Consider the following 19,222-nt stretch of genomic DNA (forward strand, 5'->3'; position numbering starts at 1 on the left):
GTGTTGAGACAGTGGTGAAACTGGATAGACACAAAGAAAGAAATTGCAGAGAGGCATAGTAAAAGAAAGAGCTAAAGAATAAAGTAGATGGTTGTGTTTTAGCTGAACCAGGATGGCTGCATTTAGTTGTTAAGTCTTCATCTATAGGACTCTAGGCAATATCAGTTTGAGGGATCCTTTGTGAAATTTAGTGCCCTGTCCAAAGTAAGGCTAGAGAAATACGTAATTTTATCATTTTGTTCTGTTGTGTCCCAGAAGTTGTAATATCGAAGTCAGTATATGCAGTGTGTTCCATTTATCTGATGACCACCTGTGCACGCACTAGATGCCAGGCAGTGAGTGCTCTGTTGCACGGCAGTCAGATGCCGTGTTGCCCATCTATTACAGCATTACAACATGACTACATTTAAAATATAAGCAAATAAATTTTGTACTCACCCATGTCACACAAGGAGATGCTGGAAATGCCTGCAATTATTTTCCATGCTTTTCTGACATCTACTCAAGAAATTATCAATCACACGGTGTAATTCTCTCTGAGATATGAATTAATTGATTCACGGATATTTTTCATCCTTGAGTTCCTCTATTGTGTGAGGATTTGTTGTGTGCACTTTGTCCTTCCATGCACCCCACAAATAAAAATTGCATGGAGTTAAATCAGGACTTCTTGCTGACCAGATATTGTTACTAATCACTCTTTCATTGAACACATTGAGAATTGCGTGCGAAGAAACATTTTCCATATGAGCCCTTTCCGAATCCTGTGAAAAAATGCGAAGCTTCATTATCTTTCTCTCAGTTCATTAAAAAACGGTCGCAAAATGTTCTGCACATATCTTTCACTTGTAACTGTGTCATTAAAAACATTGAGCCTATTATCCCGCCACCACTAACTGCACACCACACCCCTATTTGCTGATCATGAAGGGGTTCCTCATGAAGCACTGCAGATCTATCTGCACTCCAATGCCGACAGTTTTGGGAATCAACATATCCATGTAAATGGAACCAAGCCTTGTCTTAAAACAGAATGAGGTAAGCATCCATTTCACCATCCCACAGTTGTTTTAAAGCCCATTTGCAAAACTTAAGCCTGTGCACAGGAACACCAGATCAAAGTTCTTGTACTTCTCATACTTTATAGAGCCTTAGCCCAAACAGTTTAGCACCTCTTTGTACAGAGGTGCACAGTATTTGTGTTTGCTGTGAAATACATCCAGGAAGAAACTTTTCAGGGGACTTTTCCAGGCTCAGAGTGTATACGACCCGGGACAACCAGGAGATCTGGGAGAAACCCAGGAATTTTTTCATCCGGAAGAAAACCGGGAAAAACCCGGAAATTTTTCATTGTTTTAGTTTTCAGTTAAATTTTTGTGATTTTGACTGGTAAGAACCAATACTCTAACAAAGGATATTATTGTATCCTGCTACTGCAGCAACAAAACATGAACGGGTGGGGGACGGGCGAAAATAAAACTTAAGTTGCAAAGGAAATGTGCATATACAATAACAAAACAGTGCTCATACAAGCGTCTGCCAACAGTGTGTCAAAGGCTTTAGGAACACTATGCAATGCTTTATAGCAACAAATTGCCTCTGATGAGCGTGACATGACAACTGTTTAAATTAGATTGGTTTGAACAGTTGCGGGCGGGCTCTTGCACATGCATAGTTGAGTTGCATATGAGTAGTACCTTCTCCCGCTTCTGGTTACGGAAAAGTGGCTGAGCGCCACTACTCAATATTGCCCCTGTTCGGAAATATCGTAGATCCGGGGCTGGTACACAGAGCAGTCCGAGTTGTGGTGGGGAGGTGGGTCGTCTACACGTGAACTGTGTTTACGTTCAGTGATTTTGTTGTTTCATCTTCATTTACTGCTCTCACTTTAAATGATAACAAAACGGATTTTTGTGGCTGGGAGCTATCAAATGAATTAAAATACATTCACATAATTATGGCAGGCTAAAATCTGTTAATAGTTTCAGATTTTATTTCCAACTTTGGCAGTCAAACATTAATCGCCTTACAGAACAATGAAGTTATGTTTGCTGGTTTGCAAAAGAGATTTGGCTTTTATCAATCCTTTCTACTGAGGCAGTCAATTTATTTGAAACAAAGTGTTTGATTTCACACTATTGGCTAGTTTCAACTGTTCCCTGCATTTCAGATGCACGTATGGCATTGAGGGAGAAGTTTGGGTTGGTTACACCAAACAACACCCATTTAGCATAGTTCATTTATTCACCTAAACACATGCAAGGCTCCCAAAGAACTGAACATGGCAGAACAGGCCAAAGACAATGCTCAGAGTCCAAAGACGAACGCATATCGATGCTGGTGTCGACCTCATCAGCGCCACATAGCCCCCCCCCTCCTGCCCCCCCTCCGCAGTATGGACTACTCTTGAGAGGCCGGGAGGGGGGGGGTAACTAAGGGGTCAGCAGGTGTGGTCCGCAGCAGCCGGACCACGGTCAGCTCGACAGCGTCATCGGGGAGCTGTGTGGGTAGATGTTGTGAAGGAAGGTTCGGCCACTGAACCTGGAAGTCGTTGAAGCGAGCCGGGCGTTGTACTTGGTGTGCTGGTCGTGCAGCGACAGGCAGGACGGCGGTTTGCGGGTGGAACGGAGCGATGACGACGATGTCTCCGGTGGGTGTGGCGAACACACGAAGCATGTCCAGGTCGACATCGGGCGGGAGGGGAACACATCCCACCAGGTGGCAGGGAATGGTGGAAGCTGTGTCATGAGCACAGGATGAAGAGAAACACACAACGAACAGTGTATAATCGTGCAGTATTATTGAGATGTCGTGGATTATGTCTGGGGGGACAGGCACAAACACCTCAAGCGAGGGTACGTTCAAGATGGCGGGGCGTGAGAGACCTCGACAGGGTGAGGCAGGCGACAGTGGAGAGGTCGAAGGGACCAGCTAAGGGCCCGGTGGCGAGGGCATGATCGTAGGTAAGCTTGACGTGGGGAGCATGTGGTCACTCAACGGAGTTCGTGAGACCGGAGTAGAGGGCGAGGTCGGAGGAGAGCTCGACGATTGGAGCTGGAAGTCACTCTATCGAGTGTGTAAGTCTGACATGGAGGGAGTGGTCAGAGCGACGTGAACCATGACAGTGAGTGGCGTGGTCGTGGCCTGAGGGGAGTAGAAGAAGGCTCGACATGAGCAGGCTTAAGTCTGTTGAGAGAGACTGTAACAGCTGAATCTTTCATCTGGATGTCATAGGTGTTGGCTGAGCGCCGGAGAACTCGGTACGGGCCGGTATATGTAGGTTGGAGGGGAGCACGGACATTGTCATCTCAGAGCATGATGTACTCGCAATTGTCCAGAGATTTCGGGATGTGAACCTTAGGGCGGGAATGGCTGGCAGGCGGAGGGATATGGAGGTCGATGAAGTAGCGTCTGATGCGGTCCACGAAGGAAGGTAAGTCAGACTGAGGGAGAGAAGCAGAAGGGCTCACAAGTTTGGCAGGGAGAACAATGTTCTGGCCGTATAGGAACTCTGCTGTTGTGCCTTTGAGGTCTTCCTCATAGATCGCACGAATGCCGAGTAGCTCTGCTACGAGGCAGGCGGACGCTCGAACTCTGGGGTGGGCTAAATTATGTAATGCATTGAAGACAGCTCAACGGAGCGTGGTTGGGATGAGGGGGCGTAACGTCCCCGTACTGTCGTCGCACCAGATCTCACCAGAAATGCCAGGGAAGGTGTTGCGGACGAAGTGTAGTGAAGAAGTAGAGTCTGAAATCAGGTTTTGTGTTTCATTGTCAACGGGTTGGAGGTTAGGCAGTTCAGAGAGGTCTAACAGCGAATGGACAGCGTCCACTTTTGAAAGGAAATCAGCAACTATATTGTCAGCACCCTTTATGTGTGCTCGACGGAGCGCAGGGGAAGTGAGTCTTGGACGAATGATGAAACACGGTGTTTCGCACTAGATCCGGTGAAATTTTGTGGTGTCGCAAGAAGTCAATGCCTTGTATAGGTTTGTCAATTTCGCGCACTAAAAAAGTCCACTCGAGTTTGCAGTTTGCGGAGAGAGAGAGATGACTTGGGAAGTTGAACCCAACCATTGTAGTTTAGTTGAATTCACGGCTTGCAGTGAAGTATGATGAAGGCGGATGTTCGACGACACTAAGGACATAGGCAGCAGCGAAACATCGGTGCCTGTTTCCACTAGGAAAAGGTATCTCGACGAAATGTCTTTAATGTAAAGTCATCCGCAATTATCCGGTCGTTCCCGGACAGAATGGAGCACTGGGGGGTGCCTATCACGTTGTGTGCAGGAGGCGGCACCCGGACCTACCAGCGATTGGCGTTTGGGAAGTAGCAGGGTGGTCAGCAGTTCCATACCGCCTCACCAAACCGTGTGTGGAAGTAACAGTACGGGTAGTGCGGTTGCATTTCCTGCGGAAAGTTCGTTGCCAGTGGCGGTGGCCGATGTTCAGTGGCCACAGCAGGTTCGGTTGCAGGAGGGGGGAGCCGGTGATATCCCAGTTGCTTGTTTACAGCTTCGCAGAGCGAGCGGAACGGTCGACACAGTACGGCCCCGGGCGTGTCCGGCCACAGGGCAATGAGCCTGAACCTGAGACTTGTCAGGTAGGCAGTGGCTGGCGAAATAGAGCAGTGATGCATCGTGTAGCTTTTCTGCGATTGTCATTCCATGCTCTACAGGTTCAGAGCAAAGTGGATGTTCCAATAGTTTGTCTGACCAGATGGCGAGGAGAGCTGTGTCAGAGAATAGATCGGCGCTGACCAGGGCACGTAGCCTTCTCCAGAGCTGGGAAGGTTTGTCGTTGCCTAGTCCCTCAACGTGGAGCACTTGCTGTTTTGCTACCTCAGTTGAGCGTGCAAGCCGACGTAGAACTGTCTTTTTGGCTAGAGTGTACTGGGTAGATGAGTCCAGGGCGTCGACCAGGTCAGCAATCAAGTCCTCCTGGTCGTGCAGGTGGGTGATGAGGCACAGAAACCTGGTTGACACGTCGAGTTTGTAATGGTTGAACACTTCGTCCACAATTTTGAACCAGGTTGTTGCTCTGTCAGGATTAAACGGCGGCAGCGTCGGTAAGTGTTGTAGAATGTTCAGAAGAACAGGTTGAGTTGAGTTCGTCGGGGCACTGCCTGAATCGAGCTGTTGTTGCTGTAGTATTCCAGGAGAGTGTTCCTCCAGGGGATGTGGAACGACGGCTGTTAGGGTCGTAGCGTGAAGGTGACACGTTGTGGTTGAGCGCGATCCGTCGCAACGCGGAAGTCCGACGCGGGTGAGACACTGTAATGTGTCAGTTGCAGTTGCGGAAGCTCAACACATTTCGGGTGTGTTTGGATTGATGCGTCGCGGAAGACCGATGGGGATGAGGCACCGAGATGTGCCGAGAACAGTAGCAGAAGCTCGACTGGAGCCGGCGCGGTGGCGACAGGTGAGAAAAAGTTCAAAGTTTGAGAACGCATGTTAGTCCGCGGAAAACTCGACGTATGACCAGAGCCGGGGCCACCTGTGTTGCAGGGAGGCTGCTGAGGTGCGGGCTGTCCAGAAGCACAGTGTGGGAAATTATGTCGAACGTGGGACGGGGTGTGTGAAAGTTCACTGTTCATAGTCACTCCACTCAAAACGGTGTGCGGATAAGGTGAATGTCGTGACACAAAACACCGAGGCATAGCGGTGGGATGAAGGTGGGGGTCAGGCACAGATAACAAGTAATTGTTCCTGTTGAAGGACGAGGTATCAAAGTAGGAAGGCATGTGCTGATGCTGAACCGAGGCAGGCACGGGCTTGGTCAGATGCTGAGGAAGTTGACCTGTGGACGAAGCAGTTCCGGCCACATGGCAGGTATCCGCGTGGTACTGCACGGATTTCGGCATGGCAAATCTTTGTCCAGGCGGTAGTAGGTTGTCTGACGAAGCATTTGCAGAAATCGGCATTGGTCCCGCACTGCACGGAGATCCGTAAGAGGTAACTGCACAGTCGATGAGGGAGGGCACATGTGGCGGGAACAAAGACGTTTGATAGCCGGAGTTATGCGCACTCCTAACCTCACTTATTGTTGCAGGCTCGAAAACATCTGTCGAAATCGACAGCATCATGTAGTGTGAGGCATCATGTTGCATTCCTGGTGGGTGTACATCGCCCGCAACATGATGCATGTCAATCACAAAATCCGGTGTTAGGCGCTGGGCCGAAGTCATTGTTCGAATGCTGTGTCGATGTAATACACAAAAATAACCAACGCGGAGGTCAGCAAAAACAGAAGACATTATAACTCGGGGTCACCAGTGAGGGAGAAGTTTGGTTTGGTTACATCAAACAACACCCATTTAGCAATAGTTCATTTATTCACCTAAACACATGCAAGGCTCACAAAGAACTGAACATGGAGGAACAGCCCAAAGACAATGCTCAGAGGCCAAAGACGATGCTCAGAGTCCAAAGACGAACGCATATTGATGCTGGTGTCGATCTCATCGGAGCCACAGCATTATGCTATAATAAAGAACCGAACATGAGTACTGGTACTCCAAGAAAATATACATATGGATGTGCATTTTAAGCCGAATTATGCATTTTAGTATGGTTCTCGAAATCCCGGCACTCTTGAAGTATCCTTTGATGTCTTGTTTCTTTTATGACATAGTGTAAGATCTTTTAATGTTTTACATGTACGAACATATGGGCTTCCTGCATCATCGTAGCTGTGCAAGCGCGGTGATACCAGTTATCTGGCGCTTTCTTGCAACTGCTGAAATGAACCTACTTCTAACAGGTCGCGGGAAAATATTGCGAATAGTGGTTTGAAAAGCGTTACATTCAAAGCAGATTTCCTTTTCCGCAAGATGAACTATGTGCGAGAATATACAATGAATTTCTTAAATCACAAAGCGTTTGACTCTCATTTCAAAAACAACTCTTTGAGGACGACCATTTAGAAGAATTTCGAGCCCAGAAGACGAGACATTTGCGTCATTATTAAAAATTTTACTGGCACATTTGTGTGATGTATCTTAAAGTGTAACACGCGCAAAAATGATCAACGTTATATGTGGAAGCTTAGCTTCTCTTCCAACTTATTAATCTTTGAGACCAATATTACACGTGAATGCTATGTATATTAATTTAAGTCATTAACTTTTCTTATTCGTGTATTCGCACTAATTAAGAGTGATCTTGCTATTGACTGACTACATCACATGTCCTATTGCTGTCATCAGCTGGCGAGATGACGTGAATGAGCTATGACACTTACAAAAGCGCATCGCAATCTCGATTTCAATGCTTCGGAAAGCGACATGCGTTGTTTGGTATAAATCAAATTTATACCTTCGTAATACGAAAATAAGCAGTGTACATGTTGCTGCACATCAAAGGTCTTTCAAAACATGTATTTCCCCCTGAGTTTCGTTTTCTAAAGTGCCGGGAAATTCTACATCGGTACATAAAGCCATAAACATTCAAAGGATTGATGACTTTTACAGTGCCAAGGAAGAATATACTGTCACTTAACACGGAAAAAGTGTATTTTCACCTGGGAGAAAGTGTATTTTTAACCGGGAAATCCGGAAAAAATGCAGGAATTTTTTTTCCTTGTCCACATATACACCCTGAGGCTGTATGCAATATCATCGAGACAAGCTTTTGTGAGCACTGTACGTTGTCATTTAAGCATCTTGTCTTGAACACTTCCTGTTTCACAAAATTTGTTCACTAATTTGTGAATTGCATTCTGACTCAGAACTCAAAACACCTGGAAACTTCTGTTCAAACAGCCTCTGAACAGTATGAGCAGACACTGTCAGCACACACGAATCGTAAATAAACACTTGTTGTTGCTCTTGCCATTGTTGCATTCACGAACTTCACTGTTACATGCGTGATGCCTGTTTCATTGCTCGAATGTCGCTGACCGACTGGGTGTGTTTGTCTGTAAGGCCTTCAGGCTAAAACACACAGAAAAAGGGAGTGTGGCCCTGTGGGACCCATGCGATCAGCAGGCGCAACTTCTGTGGCCGGCTTGCAATTCCCCAGGCAGGTGTTCATCATATAAATGGAATGGAACACCCTGTAAATGCTGTATGTCAGAAACATTGTGTGTGTGTTCCAGAATGAAACTGAATGAACAGACAAATTTTGATGTATAGTATAGGGAAACAGTGGCAACCATTAACATACATCAAGCAAACGTTGAAACCAAAATGTATACTTATGCTATTCTCATATTCAGTTTTGTTATTTTTACTGGCTATTGAACTGACTTTGTTAGGTGTGCAAACTGGTTTTAACAAGGTGTTTTCAGCCCACAGAGGGGTTTTGTCATCTTTACAACTAATTGCTCTCAACAAATCAACAAATTTCCATTTGATTTCAACAATTTCTGTATTATGTCGATGTTTGTATTTACCTCTCTCACAATCCCATTCTAATTTGTTCTACAGTAGAATTTTGATTCACAGGGTAACACAGTTTAATTTTGTTTCTGTTTTTTATTTTTTTTCTTATGACTTTCAGATCCTTGGACTTGTCTTAAATTAATCCTTCTCCCAGCTGCCTCTTCCCCCCCCCCCCCCCTATTTTCCCCTCTGCCGCTCAAGGCTGCTAGCCATTTTTGTCTTCTCTTTCTAGTGATCTGTTTCTTTTAATAATAAAACTTACAGCTATATTTCAATTTTTTCAGCAAAAGTGGCTGTTCAGATAGTAGATTATTACAGCTCAGCCCTCAACACACTTGAACAAGGAGGTGCAGATGACTGTTCCATTGCAGAAACCGTAGGATCAAAAATATATAAGGTTTGTATTTAGAATGCAACTTCACTTCAAGAAAGATTGTGTTGCCCTTGTAAATAAATTTGCAAAAATGAAACATGTAATAGAAAATGAAGAAGAAATCTTCATTGATGAATGCAACGAAAGCTAAATCTTTGGTTTACGAAAAGTCCCAGACACAGTAGAAGTCATGATTGTTAGAAGTGGCATCATCTTAAAAGAAATTTGAGAGGTTAGTAATCACAAAACAATAGAAAGGTAATTGCTTTTGAACTCTTCTCCGTCCTCAAGAGTTGGAGATACGAATGTACACATGAACTTTGTACCATGCCATTGCAAGTATTTTTGTGTCTGTGTATTTCAAATTTTCTTCTCTGAAGAACAGGAGTTCAAAATGTTCTCTGCTTTTCATGTACATATCGACTGCCGAATATTTTCTCATGAAAGTCAATGAATGCATATCTGTTCAATGATAGTTAAGTTTTCCAGATTTCAAAACTGAAAGCAGCAGTCTCAGGTATCTCTTTCCCTCGTGATCTTTGTGCATTCTGCCATCCTCCTCTTACCTCTCACTGCTAATTGTCAATTGAATGTTGTTTGTTGTTATTGTTTGAGCCCACTTTCTGATTACTTAAGACCCCGCTATATTATTATGAAACAGGCTTTTTCGTTGTTTGACTTCGTGGCTGCACGAAAAAGTATCAGATCATAATACGAAGGTATTTGTGTGATGTCTGCATTTCGACATGGTTTACTGGATCAGCCGCTCACCTTAGCCACCACTATTATGGTGGTGATGTTGTTACAGTTGTACAGATGTGTGTCTAACATATGGGTATTAAATAAGGAGTGAAAGTGGCTTGTTATCTGGAATAAAGTCTGAGAAACTTTTTAAATCAGTGTTGAGTCTATTATATTTACTGCTACAACTCACTGGACAAATAGGTAGGACCCATAGTAGATGCTGAACAATGCCTTGCTATTCACTAACAGCTCACTGGTGACTGACTTCATCCCATAACTAGCTGATTACTCAGCATTTCCCAGTTCCTCCCCCTCCCCCCCCCCCCCCCACCCTTCCCCCTCCGTCATATATCAGTAAAAGGAATGAAATTCATGTATCATGTAAAAACAACAATAGTTTATTCACAAGTATTAAAAGTGTAGATACTGTCGAGGCTGACATTCATACTCCTAATTTTCAGTTATTCTTATCTCAGATCGTTCCTACCCTTACTCCCACTGAAACTGTAGAGGTGACATGTCATCAGAACTCATTCCAATCAGCCTAACAACCCAAAACTTTTGGTGTTGAACTCTGTAGACAGCAGTATTGATTTTTGAGGTTTGCAACAAATGAAACAGTGTACTGTTAGGCTGAAGTGGTCCCGTTTCTGCTGATTCCGTGCTAGGGAGCCGAGAGAATAACATATTGTTGTTATTCAGTTTGCTTAAAGCTGTAAGAGTGGTAAATTGCAACAGTTGACAATGGATGCAAATCACAGCTGTGAATTTGTGTAGAAAGGCAGACTTCACAATTGGTTCATCTAGAAAATACAACACTAATTTTGAGTCAATGGCTGTTCTTGAAGCAAAAGTCACAAACAAATTTACAGTAGGAAGAAAATTTGATATCCCAAAGTGAATATTTGTTGGTGGCATCAGATGAAGAATAAATTCAAAGTCAACAGTTCCACACATCACTATTTCAGGAGACCAAATCAAGAAAGGTTTCACGGATTGGAGCAGCAAGTTTTTCAGTATCTGTGAGATAAATGTAATTTAGACTTCTGATTACGCGAGAAATTGTCCAGCTGAAGGCAATAGAAATAAAGAGGAATTTTCCAACTGCATATGTCATGGAATTCAAAGCTAGTATGCATTCACTGATATGAAACAATTTCTAAATTTGACTAGTCAGAATATGTAAAAATACACTTTCTCAAGGAGCCTTGTCAAAAGAAAGTAGTTACCTTATATTTAGTGTCATATTGTAGTTGGGTGAATGTGGTAACATGTGCAGGAGGAGGAGGACGACGATCTGTGGACTGACAGTTTTACTGTTAGAGCAATAGAAAGTGGTAAATACAGTTAAAAATCCTATTATCTTTTGCACAGGCACAAATGATCTTATGAATGCAATTTCTATTTTTATCTCGAATGAGGGTTTACCAGGTATAAGGGATTAACTACACAGAAAGATGGTTTATCAGTCATTGGAAGCAAATAAATTCATAAATGAAAATTTGTCATACCAGTACTTTAACTGTCATCTGTGCATTTTGCAAATAGTTGCCTTAGCTGTTAGCTTATTTGAGCGTGCCTCCAGACCTGACTCAAACTTTCATTGTTAGTTATATTTCCCTCAGTGATTACCACTCACTCACTGTAGTGACCTGGTGAAGTGGCGCAAGGCTTAGCACACTGGACTCGCATTCGGGAGAACTATGGTTCAGACCCGTGTCCAGCCATCTTGATTTAGGTTTCTCGTTATTTCCCTAAATCACTTAAGGCAAATTCCGGGATGGTTCCTGTGAAAGGGCACAGCCGGCTTCCCTCCCTAATCTGACGGGACCGATGACCTCACTGTTTGGTCCCCTCCGTGAAATCGACCAACCAACCACTGTAGTGGTTCTCCACAGAGTATGCGGGACTGCAGCTACAGGAGAACAGATTTGGTGGAGGCCTTTGGCTTACCCTGATACAAGGATTTATTTTTCTAATTCAAGTAAACTTGCTGAAATGAAATGAATGGAGGCAGTGGGAATGAAATCATTGAAGATGCTGTGATATGAAATAATGACATCAGAAAATGTTCAGATGTGCTGAATCTCCTATGTAATGAATATGTTGTGACAACTGATATTTAAGGAAATAGGAGGGAACATAAGTGATAATGAATGTTTGAATCAGGCCTGAATGGATGCCCAGATAGTGTAACAATTAAGGGGACTACTCACAAAAAGGAAGAAAACAGAATTTGATTTCTGGTCTGGCACAAACTTCTATTAATCACAGTGTGTTCACCACTTCCAAATAGTTTTCGCTGTTAGTTCATATCAGTAGATTGTCATCGATTTCATGCATGTTACCTTATTTAATTCTAGCAGATTAATAATGACATTGGTTATACTGTTTTATTATGCTATAAGTGTTCACTGTAGCTGTGTAGTATTGACTACACATTTTTTGGAGTACATAGTGTTACTTGATAGATGTTGTTCAGTTTTTATTTTGAAGATAACTCTGAAACAAGAAGCAAACAGTGCCCACATTCTTTTGTAATGGAAAGAACAAACAAAATCTAAGAGGGTGATTGTCACTGCCATCTGGTTGATAATGTCAGAAACACACACAATTTTGTGAAATGAAAAGTCAGCTAGAAAAAAATTTAAGTTACAGTATGTTAATAATATGTCTACTGTATCATTGATACCATAAAGAATCATGCTTGCAAACAATTTCACTGTACCAAGTCTGTTACAGAATCAGCACTTGCATAATGCGAAATGACATCTTTAGGCGAGTATACTTGAACATACCTGTCGTGTATATTCCCTTGGTCTTGTTTGCGTTATTTGTTGATGGATCTGAATATCATTTTGTGCAACAAAATCCCATAAAAATGACATTTATTCAAAACTTTGATGCCATCTCGGTGAATGAAATTATGTCAGCAATTGATCAGTTTCACTGTGTACTGATGTATGGTTGTGTTCTACATAATACTTGGCAGGAGAGGTTTGGCACATTAAAATAAATTAAGTGCTTGCACTGATACACCATGAGAATTCTTGAATTGTGTGGCATCAGATAAAAGAACATGATGTTTAGTTGGTATATAACCTTTTCTTATATTACACACACACACACACACACACACACACACACACACACACACACACACACACAACCACAACCACAGTCTCTGGCAGCTGAAGCCAGCTGTGTGTGTGTGTGTGTGTGTGTGTGTGTGTGTGTGTGTGTGTTTGACAAAGGCCTTGTTGGCCGAAAGCTTATTTTGTGACAGGCTTGTTGCCATGCCTGTCTGTGACACAGCATCTCATATATTCGGTGAGTAGCAACTATCCTCATCATAATTATTTTTTCATAGTTCACATGACAACAATAAACTATATTTTGTATTTATAAATTATTAGAAAACGTGAATTAATGTGCAATAGAAGAAGACTTTGGTAATTATTTTTATGTAATTATTTTTAAATTTTATCGAATTATCAGTTACATGATTTTTGTTATGTAATTTTTTACAGAATTGGAAACGTTATGTAAAATTCAAGATGGTATACCACACGTGTATATCTTTACTGTACCGTGGTCAGCAGGCAGAAGAACAGCAGAAAATGGGTGAACGAGTTACTTTTTACCAAGCAGCAGCAGAGAAATTAGAAGAAGCTGTCAAACTTTCAAAAGGAATGGATAATATTGATGTATGTGGTCAATATTGGAATATTGTTTACTCGAGTAGCCAAAACAAAAATACATTGATTTGTTTATTTTTTTAAATCAGTGTTTGTACCTTATAGATGGCAAACTATTTCAAGGTAGAAGATAACCCAAGCATGAACACATTTCTTCTTCTTCTTTTTAATGTGTTTATGAAAAGATTGATTAGTGTCTGAGTTAGTTATTTTGTGATTGTTGCTATCTGTCTCCAGCAGCTGACACCTGCAGGAATGTGTTATTCACTTACCACATTTACAAATGTGTCTTGTAAATTAATAATGTATAAGAAGAGTAACCTGTCATTGAAGCTTTATGAATGTCCAATAGACGTACATAATGTAAATATTAGTGAACTTGAAAGGGGTAAACATTGCTGCCAGCTTCCTACATCATTGTCCTCAATAGAGATGGGGATCTGTCTCATCCTGGGGACTGAGTGACCTGCCCTTCCTTTTTTAACCTCCCCCATGAAAGTCCCCAGTATGAGACGGGAGAGGAATGAGTGACCTGCCCTTCCTTTTCCAACCTCCCCCACCAAATTCCTCTCCTGTCCCCAACAAATGAACACACAGTTCTTGAAGGCTATGTAGTCTGCCCCTTATACTTGTACATGATGTGTCTATCAGCGATACTATACATTTTTGTCCCTGAATGTAAATATTGACCAACAATTCTGTCTCATAATTTATTGTTTTTCTCCCCTCCCTAGCCAAGCGGAGTCGTCGCGCAGTCTGAGGCACCATGTCATGGATTGCGTGGCCCCTCCTGTCAGTGGTTTGAGTCCTCCCTCAGGCACGTGTGTGTGTGTGTGTGTGTGTGTGTGTGTGTGTGTGTGTGTGTTGTTCTTAGCATAAGTTAGTTTAAGTAGTGTGTAAGTCAAGGGATCAATGACCTTAGCATTTTGGTCCCTTTAGAATGCACACACATTTGTACATTTCCCCTCCCTAAGTAATATAAACTGAAAACTGCTGTATTTTAAATCTCTCTTTCTTACATAGGCAATTAATGAAGCCTTAACATTCACAAATGATGTTGTGGAAGGAAAGAAAAAGGCAGCAAAAAATGAAAATGAGTTCATCTATCATGAAGAGGTCCCACCCTTGGACATTCTTCCAGAGGTTAAAGGTGCATCTCTTGTGAAAGGCATTATGTTTAATGTTAATGATCCAGAAGTAGCAGGAGCTGACATATTTGCTCGACTAGTACCCATGAAGGCACATGAAGCATCTTCATTGTACAGGTAGTATGATGGTATAAAATTGTGCATTCAGTCAGAAATAGCTATAGAGTTCCAAAATTAGTGTTGCTTGTATATCTGCTTACTGAAAGTACATCAGTGTTTTATGTTGAATCCAGAAAAATCGTAGTATTCCATTGAAAGCCAGTCAGTATATGAGATAAAGTTTTCATTTATTGTAGTTATAGCAAATGTATGAGCACATCTGTGTGGATATAGTTGTTTAAGAACAAAAATGTTGCTGAAATGTGTACTGACTGATGCCAGCATTGTGGTCACTCAACTTTATTGATATTCCTTCAAGTTTTAATCATTGAAGTAAAATCTGTGATTGTCATCTGGTTAAATAAATGAGGCAAAAGATATTATTATCTTAATTGTGGCATGCTCAAAATTGACAATTGTGTTTTATTTCAGAATCTATGTAAGGCTCTTCAAATTGGCACAAAGATATAGATATATACATGCTAATGTTCATAATATGCTTAGTGGATCTACATCCAAGACTCTAGTTTATTTTTAGACACATTACACAGTATACGACATTGTTTTCCCTTATGCAACCAAATACTGTGTTTGTCAGATGATACATGGTGTAGCAGGATCATAACCACTCTTTGAGCTATGTTCACACTTTCAGGTACCAGTGTTAGTGATTGGTTCCTTGGCTTACCTCTTATCTAGCCCGTAGATGAATGAATCTCTGATTGTACTTCATTGTAAATTCTGCAGGTATTCACTCACATTTTTGGAGGATCCGTACTGTATGAACAGCATCCTTACATTTTAAATCAGTTGCATAAGCTACATCCTTTACAAATAAAGCTATATCTTCTCAGGATTTTGTCAGTGAATGAGTGTCTGACATTCACTTTCTCATACCTAATCCATATTTTATTACTTTGACCACTTGCTTTAGATATTTGATTGATATAATTTGACTCTAGTGATTTATCACCTGTGGTAAAAAAGATTTAAATGTTCCTGAATATAAATTGTCAGTACATTTGCAATTAGCTGCCAGCCTTGTTTCAAAGCACAGAAACTAGAGAGATGTGTTATACCTTGAAAAAGCCTTGTCAGAGCCAATCAGTTTGAGATCTGACAGGAACTGCAGCTGTCAGCAAATGCACAACCATCTCGACCAATTTCTGAGTGAACATTGTCAAGTGAACGGTATGCAGTGGGCATCTTGGTAAAGGCTATTGCTCATATTGCCACATAAACCAGCATGTATTTAGTGAACCAATAAACACAAAGACTGAACAGTAGCTGACAGGAGGCATTTAGTGTAGTCCAACAAGTCTCAATATTGCTTCTTTGCAAATGATGCAAGATGTCGAATGGATCGAAGCATTCACCTCACAGCCGGCCGGAGTGGCCGTGCGGTTCTAGGCGCTACAGTCTGGAGCCGAGCGACTGCTACGGTCGCAGGTTCGAATCCTGCCTCGGGCATGGATGTGTGTGATGTTCTTAGGTTAGTTAGGTTTGATTAGTTCTAAGTTCTCGGCGACTGATGACCTCAGAAGTTAAGTCGCATAAGGCTCAGAGCCATTTGAACCATTCAACTCACAGTGTGTGGAGGGTGTAGTTCAGAGCAGAGGTATTCTTTGATGGTGTGGGGTATTTTTCATACCACAACTTCGACCCCCTCCTTTGAGTTGTTGTGAAATGAACCAGGATGTTTGTTTTCTCATTCTTGATGACCATCTTCTTGATGAGTATGCTGTGGGCACTCCCATGTTTAAAGATGATAGCAGCCATGTTCACAGTGCTACATGTATACTTCCCTGCTTTGCCAAAAACTCAGGCACTCTATCACACATCAACTGGTCCTCTAAAACTCTCAGGTGTAATCAATATCTGAGACTATTTGGAACAGTGGGTCAAACTTAGCGGTTGACATTCTCACAATCAGTAATCTGCAGCATATAATCATCAATGAGTATTTTCATCTGGATATGACACATCTGAAGAAAGTTTTGGAGATTCTCTTCTTTGCCATTTTCAAGCCTAAAGGTCATGTTCCATGGTTGCAATGCGATGTCTCATGGGCATGACAAATTTTTAATCAAGGTTATCTTCCAATGTTACTAGTGTGTGTGTGTGTGTGTGTGTGTGTGTGTGTGTGTGTGAGAGAGAGAGAGAGAGAGAGAGAGAGAGAGAGAGAGAGAGAGAGAGAGAGAGAATATTGAACATAGTTAAGTATAAATCACAGCTAAAAACATCATAATTAAGCCAGTCATGTAAATGGTCAGCATTTTGCCATATTTTCCACTGAGAACGTGAACTACAATTGTAAAACTAACTCGTTTCACATCATGCCGAGGTGTCATCATTGTGATCTATGAAACATGAAAATAATTAAACTAGAGGGCACTGAAAATACACACACACAATAATCTATGTAATCATACTAATATTAAACTCAAAAAGACATAAGAAATTGCATACTAGCCAAATCTGGCTTATGGGGTGTGCATAAAATTGCTTTGGTGGTTATTTTCCGTAGTCATGTTCCATTGTCATTAAACTTTAATAACTTTTCAGTTTTATAACATTAATTTGAAATTTCAGTTTTTTGTTGTAACAATAGTCATCACATTTATTTATTGACTTAAAACTCCAGCAGCAACACTAGCGACACATTTAAAGGATCTCCATACAACTTATTGATTTGTAGTAGTTCCTACTTCTAAAGGTACTACATGGATGTCACCTATTAAAGTTTCTATAAATTTGTTTTATGTCATCCATCAGTAAAGGGACAGGAAAAGTTAGGTAAATCTGGATAAAGATTCAGGTTTGTGAATTTAAAAAAAAAAAACAACACGTTACTATGTGTATTACTAGATATGTAATTCTCCTCTCCTTTTCCCTGTTATTTTTTTCTGTGTCTGTTTGTGTGTGTCTGTTTTTCTGTCTGTCTGTGTTTGTAACAACTGGATTTTAAAAATGTCTTTTGCAGTGAAGAAAAGGCAAAACTGTTACGAAAAGTTGGTACTAAGATTGATGAGAAGGACCAAGAATTGGATGTATTCATGGCCTCACTTCAGCTTGACTACTTGAAACTGCATTCAGAGCCAGAATCACTTCCACAGGTATGTTTGAAAAGGAAGCACCAGACTATAGTGTGGACATCCAGTAGCTTCACGTTTTCTGACACTTAAATATCTTCACATTTTGTGGCACTTTAATGTCTTCAAGAAGCCTTTGAACATGGCACTAGGGATAAAATAATTCATTAAGCAATGGACTGAAGTTTGTTTCATATGTTTAAATGAAAGATACATGTTTTTTTATTGGGATGTCTTACAGATGAGTGATTTAAGAGCTCTACAAGGAAGAAAATCTTGCTATTTTCACCATTTTGTCACGTGGCAAATGACACTCCTGTCACCTATGTTAATTAGTGTACTCCCATTGGAAACTTCACACATTCTTGAAGCAATGAAGTTACACAGGATTACCAGTAATGAGCAACTTGTGCAGCATCGGTTCTCTCTCTCTCTCTCTCTCTCTCTCTCTCTCTCTCTCTCTCTCTCTCTGTGTATGTCTGCTTAGCTTGCCACCATGTCAAGTTTCATTGTGTGCTGTGTAACATAAGACAAGCATAAGTTTGAAAAATAGCCTTCATCACATGTGTCACACTTCTACTACTGGTCATCAAGCCTTCTAGGACAGCATTTTTTCCATACTGTCTCTTCTGCTTCTCTTCACATTTTAGCTTGACTTAATTGGTCTCATACAACAGAGAAATTGATGCTATGCTAATTTGAAGCATCCATGTAGTTAATCATTTTTCAGTGCAGCATGTTACCCAGCTTTCATTTCCTGGTGTTTTTTAGATCCTTAATGAGCAATTAGTTAAAGGTCTTTTCATGTGCTAGTAATGCCTTGCTAAGATGAAGATGCTTACATAGATTTGTAATTTGTTCATTACTGAAAATGATATTGTTATTTATGCATTCTCTTTGCATGTCTCTAAACATTGTTTACTGTGCATACATGAAAATATTCTTCCTTCACGAAGCACTTAGTCAGATCTGGGCGTGTTGTTGAGAAACAAACTATAATTTGCTTATGACAAAGTGCATTGGTAAGACACGAACTTACATTCAGGAAGATCCGCGTCCAGTCAGTCGGATTTAGGTTAAGGCAAATGTCAAGATGATTCCTTTGAAAAGGACATGGCCAATTTTATTCACTATATGTTCCCAATCTATGGATGTGCTGTGTACCTAATGAGTAGTAACATTGTTATCAACAAGCTGCTAACCCTAACTTACCTTTCCTTCCATCCATCCTCCCTACTTTACTTCAGAAATGTTATCAGTAACTGGAGATTCGGAGTGTGACTAAGAGAGATGTTTGTGGTGCTTATTACTGTTTGTTCTCAGGTTCTTTCATAGCAACAGAGCTCAAAAATTTTATTTGAAATTACATGACTTGAATATTGGGAATATTTTATCCACCTGTTAATAACAGCTGACACTGTCCCTTGTGCTGTCTGGTAACTTGCCCATTGCTTGTTGACAAATTTTACGAGTGTTCCATAGCTGGTTGAAAATGTATCATTAATGGTAAATGGTAAAGCAGTGCATTTTGTGTAAGAAAAGAAGTGCATTAAAGGGACAAAATACTTTAGTAGGCTCTTAATAAAAGATAAGTGGGATTGAATTGAAAAGGTATTTTACAGTAGACAGTGTGATATGTGGGAGTATATTAATTATGTTTTCAGATATGTAGCTTTCTTCTTACA

At 41.3% G+C, this 19,222-nt stretch overlaps 1 protein-coding gene across 3 annotated transcripts in view; it reads left to right on the forward strand.

Moving 5' to 3' along the window:
• LOC124612336 (tyrosine-protein phosphatase non-receptor type 23-like) overlaps positions 1-19,222 on the forward strand; it is a 158,215-nt gene that overhangs the window by 59,397 nt on the left and 79,596 nt on the right. For all 3 annotated transcript variants that reach the window (XM_047140485.1, XM_047140483.1, XM_047140484.1), the window contains exons 5-8: positions 8,668-8,780; positions 13,031-13,207; positions 14,222-14,463; positions 17,429-17,561. In XM_047140485.1, coding sequence (XP_046996441.1) covers positions 8,668-8,780; positions 13,031-13,207; positions 14,222-14,463; positions 17,429-17,561 — 665 coding nt within the window. The remainder of the gene's footprint in view (positions 1-8,667; positions 8,781-13,030; positions 13,208-14,221; positions 14,464-17,428; positions 17,562-19,222) is intronic.

Source organism: Schistocerca americana, chromosome 4 (assembly GCF_021461395.2).
Source record: "Schistocerca americana isolate TAMUIC-IGC-003095 chromosome 4, iqSchAmer2.1, whole genome shotgun sequence".
In the NCBI taxonomy this organism is placed as follows: domain Eukaryota; kingdom Metazoa; phylum Arthropoda; class Insecta; order Orthoptera; family Acrididae; genus Schistocerca; species Schistocerca americana.